This window comes from Drosophila simulans, chromosome 3L (assembly GCF_016746395.2).
Source record: "Drosophila simulans strain w501 chromosome 3L, Prin_Dsim_3.1, whole genome shotgun sequence".
Taxonomy (NCBI): domain Eukaryota; kingdom Metazoa; phylum Arthropoda; class Insecta; order Diptera; family Drosophilidae; genus Drosophila; species Drosophila simulans.
The window spans coordinates 19,664,376-19,671,659 of NC_052522.2; the positions used below are offsets into that span (position 1 = coordinate 19,664,376).

Here is a 7,284-nt window from a genome sequence, read left to right on the forward strand (position 1 = left end):
ATGGAGTAAGTACTATCCCATGTGAGAACATAAAACGTATTTTGTATTTAATTATACAAAGCTAACTAGCAGAGTAGAGGAATCCATGGGGCATACTTTCCAAATCGCAGCATTATAACCAGTTCTATATATCTATATATAATCTAATATCTGCATTTCGATTAGATTACCCTATCTTCTTTCTCTAAAGAAGCTAATATATTTTGTTGGGTCCATCATAAATTTATTATGGGTGCTTTATCATATACATATGGTGTCCCAACCTCGAACAGAAATCAATAAACAAACGCCATGGCTAACAGAGGGATAATATAAATTCACTTTATTATTCATTTTGGTAACATATGGTTTATATTGCACGCATTGCAATTTCCAGAGCACAATCATTAAATCTTTTTCGTATCTTTTTCTTCTTAAATAGCTTGAAGAACCTTGCGGAAGCGATCGAGGACGATGTTGGCATGGTATTCCTTGAATATCAAAGCTGGGCGGAATCTAATGGAAATTTCCCCACAGCCACCGGTCTGAATGCCGTGCAACTTGAGTGCGCCGATAATTTGATCTCGCACCTTGGTGTTGGTGCAGTTGATTGCCAAGAAGGTTCCACGACCGCGGGTGGAGTTCAAGATATGCGGGAATTCCTTCTCCAGGCTCAGCAAACCGTTCTTCAGAACCTTGCCGGCCACGTCGACATTGGCCAGGAGCTTCTCCTCCTGGATGACCTTCACGACTTCCTCGAGCAGGAGGACCTTGCCCGGATCGCCCATCCAGGTGTTGAAGATCCTGTACGGCTCATTCGGAATGAAGTCGTCGTTGTGGAAGTAGCCACCCAACTGCAGCTTCTTGCTGAAGGTCACCACATCGGGGGGACTCTCCAACTCGAAGTGCTCGTGGGCCCAGAATTTTCCAGTGCTACCTCCACCGGTTTGGACCTCATCGATCAGCAGTGCGATGCCGTTCTTCTTGCAAATAGCCTGGAGGCTCCTGAAGAACTCGGGCGATGCCTCGTTGTCGCCACCTTCGCTCTGAATCGGTTCAACCACGATTCCGGCAACCGGATTCTTGCTGGCGTACTGCTGAATGAGATCCTGCACTTCGCTAAGGCACTTTTCATCCTCCTTCTTGTTGTGCGCCACGTTTTCGTCCAGGGGATATCGGTACTCGGGAAACGAGGCAATGGGCCAGTCGAAGGATGGAACGTCCAGCTTATGGATGTACTTCGAATGTGTGGTGGACAGGGCTCCCAATGTTCGCCCATGGAAGGCTCCCTTGAATGAGAGAATACTGAGTTTCGGGGCTCCTGGGGGAATGTTAATCATGCAGGAGTTCTTCTCCTGCTCGGTAAGAGGTGCATTGCCACGAAGTTTGTTCTGGTACCTAAAGACGAAATATTACCGGAATATTACGTTACAGCATTCCAACAGGTATTAACTTAAATACTTAAAAAGGCTGTAGAATGACTAAGACTAGAGACTTTAGTACACACCATATGAAGATGCTCTTGTAGGCATTTTCATTTGAGCACGATCCACACATCATGGTTGTGATTTTATTGAGTCCTTTCGGAGCTATGTTTAAGAGAACCGAGTGCAGTTTTTCCGGCCATTCCTTGCCAGGGAAGACACCAAGTGCAGGTCGGTTAATCAAAGCTGGGAATAGTCAAGGATATAAGCGCATTATTCAGCATGGGAGTTATATGATGATGATTATATGATGATATAACTTCTTACTTTTCAGGTTTTGCTCATTGTGGAAGACCTTGTAGAGCCTCGGGTGGTTGTAACCCAATGGAACTGAGGAAATCTGGGTGTAGACATCCAGTAGAATGTTGCCATCCACGTCGTAGATGTAGTTTCCGATGGACTTCTCGTAGTCAGCGAAGAATTGGATCGTTCCGGTGGCCTATAAAAAAGCAATTCGTTTTGATTAATAATGAATAGTGGAAAAATAAGACACCAGGGGGTTATCTCTAAGTGGGCATATGGTCTGATGTGAGAACGAAAAGTGCAATAAATATATTAATGTGCTTGTGCCGAAAGTATAACCCCACAACCCAGATAAGACGGAAGAAACTCACCTGAACAGAATCCAGTTGCTTCTTTAGCTCAATCGATTTGGGGCCAGGTATCGATTTGGTTTTCACCACAGGCTCCTTGGGCTCAACGTTGGTGGAGTACCTCTTGGTACTCAGCCTATATAGACCTATAAGGATAGCCAGTCAGTTCCAGATTCGCTGGAGCCTTAAGGATTTTCATTAGCTTACTCTGCTTGGTCAACGTATTTAGCCACAAGCTCCGCATGGTTACCGTCGATTTGAGTGCTCCGGGGTTAAGTGAAGGAATTGCTCAATAGGAGGGCTCGTTGCTGGCCACTAATACTTAGTTAATAAAGAAAACGTATATTTACAGAATACAAACATAGAGGCTTTTATGTATGCGGGCATATACACCTATCCATATTCTTAAGCACAACCACACTCTCCCAGTTTGGATTTTATCAATTTAACTTTGGGAATCATCATGGTTCTGCGTCAGTTACATATTTTGGAGTGAAAGTAAACGAAAATGGAAAAAAACCTAACCATATTTTGCTTTGCGGGGCTCCGTGGTCTCTACTGAAATGAATATTATATATCATAGTATTAGCATTTTCTATATATATTCTCTTTTTCCGCATTAAGCATATGTAATTTTTCAAAACAAAATTTAAACCTATTTTAACGGACAATAGGCTTTGACCAAATTCTCAGCATGCATCACGCCATAATATAAATCTTCTCTGGAGTTATCAACAAAAAGTGCTAAATTTAAAATTTAAAGAAACTGAATTAAGACGTCAGCTGTTTCACACAACGGAAGACATATATGCGAACAGTTTTTTATTTTAGTAATTACAGAATAAAAGTAAAATAAATAAAAAAGAAAATTAAAATCATTAGTTTTGGAGACTTTGACACTATCTTTGATTTTAAGTGAATAATGCAAATTAAATAAATATAATACAAGAAGTTTGATTACGATTATTTCTTAACGTATTAACACAGTATTTCTGAATAAACTAAAAAAATACATTTAAATTTCTTACTTAAAATTAAATAAATATACCTAAGCAAAATTTAAAAAAGAAAACAGTGTTCCAATCAACCGTTTCAAATTAGTGCGAAACAAGTGAAAAACATGAAACAACAGTAGTTGGCGATATCGATTTTTGTTTTATGTAAATCGATGGCACATGCGGAATGTAAAATAAGACAAAGTTAATACAGAGGATTTCCGTAATAATATGATTGAAATGAACAAAACTGCAATCGGCATTGCAGCGGGAGTGGCTGGAACTCTGTTTATTGGATACTGCATCTACTTCGACAAGAAGCGCCGCAGCGATCCCGAGTACAAGAAGAAAGTCCGTGAGCGTAAGAATCCCCAAAGCGCCCCAACTGAATTATGAAAGAAACTCAGCATGTCATCACTTTGTAGGTCGCCGTCGCAACAAGAAAACCGGCACTGCCAAGTCTGGAGTTCCCAATCTGAACGACCATGAAGCCATCGAAAGGTAGGACACTCCCATGGGAGTCGCATTATATAATGTGGCACGTGTAGTGGTGCCTGGCGATTCAGTACACCTCCATTCAAACAAACAAGCCCACATATGTTTCTCCAGCCAAATCGATGTACATATGTTATGTGGAGTCACATTACACTTGCGTGTTCATTGTGTGTGAACCCTCTTCGCTGCTTATTACTTCAGGCATCTAAAGACGCCTCTGCCTTGGATTACCAAGCACATTTCAGTGTTGGGATTCTCAGCAGGCTTCCTGCCAAGAAATTCAGTTTCAGCATTTACAAACTTAGGGCTTTAAAGCACCTTGTATGGGCATAATTTCGTTACATATTGTCCAGAATTTCATAGACCCATATGACTCATAGACTATTTCATAAAAAACCTACTTCTGCAGTATGATATGTACCTATTTATGTAAATCGTTTGTTTGGCATTAATTCAATTTATAAACTTAAAGATAATGGTGTGCATCCAATCAGCTGTTCCAAACTAATTAAACCATGATATTTGCAGATATTTCCTTCAAGAAATCCAGCTGGGCGAAACCCTGATCGCCCGCGGAGACTTCGAGAGTGGCGTGGAGCACTTGGCGAACGCCATCGTCGTGTGTGGCCAGCCGGCTCGTCTGCTGCAGGTGCTTCAATCCTCCCTTCCAGCTCAAGTATTCGCGATGCTGATCGTCAAGATGCAGGAGTTCGGCAATCGGGCGGCCGAGGGCAACGACGGGCCAATCGTTTTGGGGCAGAGCTCGGAGCAACAACTGGACGGAGCCAAAATTATAGAGTGTTCATCTGGAAACGCAAGTATCGACGACCTCGAATAGTACTTGGAGATGTCAACAGAAATTGAGATATAAATTTCAACAGTAGAAATTAAGGGCTTCACATATAAACATTATATTTTTTTTATATATTGATTTCTCTGGATGTTCCCAATACATACAAATAAATATGCGTAAACTGTTAACACTTAACAATTGAGCTTTGTTTTGTGTGTGGTATTTACGTTAGGCGAATATCAAAGATCAACTCTGCAGACCTAAATGTTGTCAAATATGTTCATATTACCGGGTATATGTTAAAGTGTGTGAAAGTTTATCAACAATAAAAGATTATTAATCATGTTGTATATCTTCGGAATAAATATATCTCCTAAGCAATTTGATAATAAAGGTGTTCCAAAGTGTCTTTTTTTTTTTTTTGTCTTTAAATGGAAATATTTATTTATAGGAAAAGCGTACTCTAGGCAGATAAATCTAATGAGAAATTGTTCTTATACAATTATTTAAAGCGTTGGTTGGAAAATGCAAAAGCTCCTTTGTAAAGATGATACCCTGTAATTCAATTTAGGGAATACCCCCCACGCTATGTTCTAGCCTGACTGCGTAAATCCGTCAGTCCATATCTGGTCACATCGAAAACTAAATAGCTTCGCACAATCCATCGGCTTTTGTTTGTATATTGTGTTGTTACAAATATAGACACTTGCTTTACATCTCCACCTTCATTGCACGGCGTTTTGCAAATTTCTTTTGTATTGCTTTCAGGTACGAAAAAGCGTGGTGCTGATAAATTGATCGCCATGAAACCGGAGGACCAGAACAACTTTTCGCAAAAGTCACGATCCTCTCCAGATTCCAGCACTGAGAACAATTCGGTGAGCAATACGATTTTTCTCGATTCTCGACACTATCAGATACCCGTTACTTAGCTAGAGAAGATAGTGATCCTAATCATGAATTCATTCACATAGTTCTCAGCGAATATTGAATACCATTTGGTTTTTCAGAGCAGCAGTGATTCGGAAATGGAATTTGTTGGCACAAGTGCACAGGGAATCCTGAAACATAAGAATAAGGATGAGAGGAAAATATCGGAACTCAAGCGAAAGTTGGCGGAGACTGAAATAAATCTAAAGGCCCAACAGGAAAAGGGCAGTATGCTTGAAAAGTGCATCAAGGATAAGGATGATCTTATTAAGACCCTGCAATTGTCGATTGACTTAGTATCGCAAACAAAAGAAATGACCATACAGAAATTACAAATTCAAATGATGGACTTGCAAAGTTCTCTCGACTTGAGTAGGATTGCAATTAAGGACAACAATGGAGGAAGTTGTGCTCCAGCACATGATAAAGTTGTGAAAGAACGAAAGGAGTTAAATGTGGAAAATGGAAAATTTCGAGAGTTGAATAATCAGATTGTTGAAATCGAGAAAATTTTGAAGTCAAAAGAAGCGGAAATCGCCAGACTAGAATTCAAAATTGACGAGTCGAAGCTAAAAATTGTGAAACTGGAAGGTGCAGTAAAGGCGAAGGACGAAAAGATAGTGAAAATGGAAGAGATATTGTCTGAGTATAACGGGACTGAGTATAACGGGACTGAGTATAATAAGGACGACGATGAATTCGTATTCCTGGGCTTTTCCAAGGTGCCTTCAATTAAATTAGTGACACTACCTAATTTCGAACCCTTTGCCTCAGCTTTCGAGGATATTCCTTCTGCCGGTCGTGGTTGGATGGTAATCCAGCGTAGAATCGATGGCAGTTTCGATGACGTCATCAATTCAAAACTAAAACCGGGCTGTGGGGATTTGGGTGGCGAGTTCTGGCTTGGCCTAGAAAAATTGCATAAAATGACGACAAATCGACGAATGGAACTGTATATCCAGCTCGTCGATTTCGACAACGTTAGTGCGTATGCAAGATATGATCATTTTGTGATTGGAGCTGCAAAAGAGGACTACAAACTGCTTTGCCTTGGTAAATACTCAGGAAATGCTGGCGACGCATTTAGCAGTCATATAAACCAAGCCTTTGATGGCTTTAATCCATTCAATTTCGGACCATCGAAATGGTGGGGTACAATGAACTGGTATGTATAATACATTTCTGTGTCAAAAAATCTTGTTTTTTTAAATGATTTTGAAAAAATGTATTTTCCAGTAACTTAAACGGAATATATCAGAAATCCAAAGTTGAGTTGCGCACGTCGGATGGCATTTGGTGGGGTAATTGGAATCTTGGGAAGAGAATTTCCCTAAAATCGTGCAAAATGCTAATCAGACCAATGCCGAGCCAAGTATAATAGCTTGTCAAATAACATTTTCTCGGAAATAAAAGTTGGAAAATAACTTCTACCTGTTACATTTGACGCCTAATTATTTTAGAATGTTAAGTTTTAGTGTCGACAAAAGAGTGGATAACAGGCTTGAAGATCCTATAAATGCTGTATGTTGTATGTGCAAGTAAAATCTAGCTTCTTTTGGGATTTTATTTATCGTAATAATACCGACATTGTTGTTTTACGGTCGAGGGAAATTTACATGAAAATCCCACCAGATGGCGCGCTTGATAAAATCTTTTATCGCAGGCTTGCCGTATTATAGCAAAGTTATATTGCTATAAATAAGTTATAAATATATTTTTAAAAATAGTAATAGTAATAGGTAAACACTACATACATAATATTGTGCAGAAGGCAACAAATTGCATCCAACAGTGAAGTGGAGCATTTTCCTAGCCTCACTAAATATTTAGCAATAACAAATGCAGTAGTCTAAAACATGTAAGAAGTCAGACATATTCATGTTCTCCGCAATAAAGCTGGGATATTTTTACCAGAGAGGGCCAAAGGACTCAATAACAGAAGGGGAAATAGGGGTGCTCCATGCCAAAGCTGGGCCGGATGAGCTCGAAGTTGCTGTTCGAGGTTGCAGCTCGAG

The 7,284-nt window shown here is 40.0% G+C and overlaps 3 protein-coding genes across 5 annotated transcripts; 2 read left to right on the plus strand and 1 right to left on the minus strand.

The window, feature by feature from the left end:
• Nucleotides 1–296: 296 nt before the first annotated feature.
• On the minus strand, nt 297–2,462 carry LOC6738775 (4-aminobutyrate aminotransferase, mitochondrial). Its single transcript, XM_002085539.4, has 5 exons — nt 2,264–2,462; nt 2,078–2,202; nt 1,731–1,902; nt 1,487–1,649; nt 297–1,377 (listed from the first exon to the last, which is right to left on the minus strand). Exons 1-5 carry the CDS (start codon nt 2,298–2,300, stop codon nt 414–416), a joined length of 1,461 nt encoding a protein of 486 aa, XP_002085575.1. The 5' UTR covers nt 2,301–2,462; the 3' UTR covers nt 297–413.
• Nucleotides 2,463–3,186: 724 nt separating this feature from the next.
• LOC6738776 (mitochondrial import receptor subunit TOM20 homolog) lies at nt 3,187–4,534 on the plus strand. The gene is made up of 3 exons (XM_002085540.4): nt 3,187–3,412; nt 3,477–3,552; nt 4,075–4,534. Exons 1-3 carry the CDS (start codon nt 3,283–3,285, stop codon nt 4,382–4,384), a joined length of 516 nt encoding a protein of 171 aa, XP_002085576.1. The 5' UTR covers nt 3,187–3,282; the 3' UTR covers nt 4,385–4,534.
• Nucleotides 4,535–4,930: 396 nt separating this feature from the next.
• Nucleotides 4,931–6,706, plus strand: LOC6738777 (fibrinogen-like protein 1). Of its 3 annotated transcripts, none has more exons than XM_039293396.2 (4): nt 4,931–5,012; nt 5,108–5,217; nt 5,350–6,434; nt 6,506–6,706. In XM_039293396.2, the coding sequence occupies exons 2-4, from the start codon at nt 5,143–5,145 to the stop codon at nt 6,645–6,647; spliced, it is 1,302 nt and encodes a 433-aa protein (XP_039149330.1). In that variant the 5' UTR covers nt 4,931–5,012; nt 5,108–5,142; the 3' UTR covers nt 6,648–6,706. The 3 variants fall into 3 exon arrangements, with proteins under 3 accessions (XP_039149330.1, XP_039149329.1, XP_016032595.1); XM_039293395.2 differs by having other exon boundaries at nt 4,932–5,016; XM_016171759.2 differs by having other exon boundaries at nt 4,944–5,217; nt 5,355–6,434.
• Nucleotides 6,707–7,284: the final 578 nt, after the last annotated feature.

What these genes read in the sequence shown, in the direction of transcription:
- LOC6738775 (XM_002085539.4), bottom strand. Translation starts at nt 2,300, where the DNA reads ATGCGGAGCTTGTGGCTAAATACGTTGACCAAGCAGA. An exon ending in CAATGAGCAAAACCTGAAAA is followed by an intron (nt 1,650 to 1,730) that starts GTAAGAAGTTAT and finishes GACTATTCCCAG; the next exon opens with CTTTGATTAACCGACCTGCA. An exon ending in TACAAGAGCATCTTCATATG is followed by an intron (nt 1,378 to 1,486) that starts GTGTGTACTAAA and finishes TTTCGTCTTTAG; the next exon opens with GTACCAGAACAAACTTCGTG.
- LOC6738776 (XM_002085540.4), top strand. Translation starts at nt 3,283, where the DNA reads ATGATTGAAATGAACAAAACTGCAATCGGCATTGCAGCGGGAGTGGCT. An exon ending in CAAGAAGAAAGTCCGTGAGC is followed by an intron (nt 3,413 to 3,476) that starts GTAAGAATCCCC and finishes ATCACTTTGTAG; the next exon opens with GTCGCCGTCGCAACAAGAAA. An exon ending in GACCATGAAGCCATCGAAAG is followed by an intron (nt 3,553 to 4,074) that starts GTAGGACACTCC and finishes TGATATTTGCAG; the next exon opens with ATATTTCCTTCAAGAAATCC.
- LOC6738777 (XM_039293396.2), top strand. Translation starts at nt 5,143, where the DNA reads ATGAAACCGGAGGACCAGAACAACTTTTCGCAAAAGTCACGATCCTCT. An exon ending in CCAGCACTGAGAACAATTCG is followed by an intron (nt 5,218 to 5,349) that starts GTGAGCAATACG and finishes TTGGTTTTTCAG; the next exon opens with AGCAGCAGTGATTCGGAAAT. An exon ending in TGGTGGGGTACAATGAACTG is followed by an intron (nt 6,435 to 6,505) that starts GTATGTATAATA and finishes TGTATTTTCCAG; the next exon opens with TAACTTAAACGGAATATATC.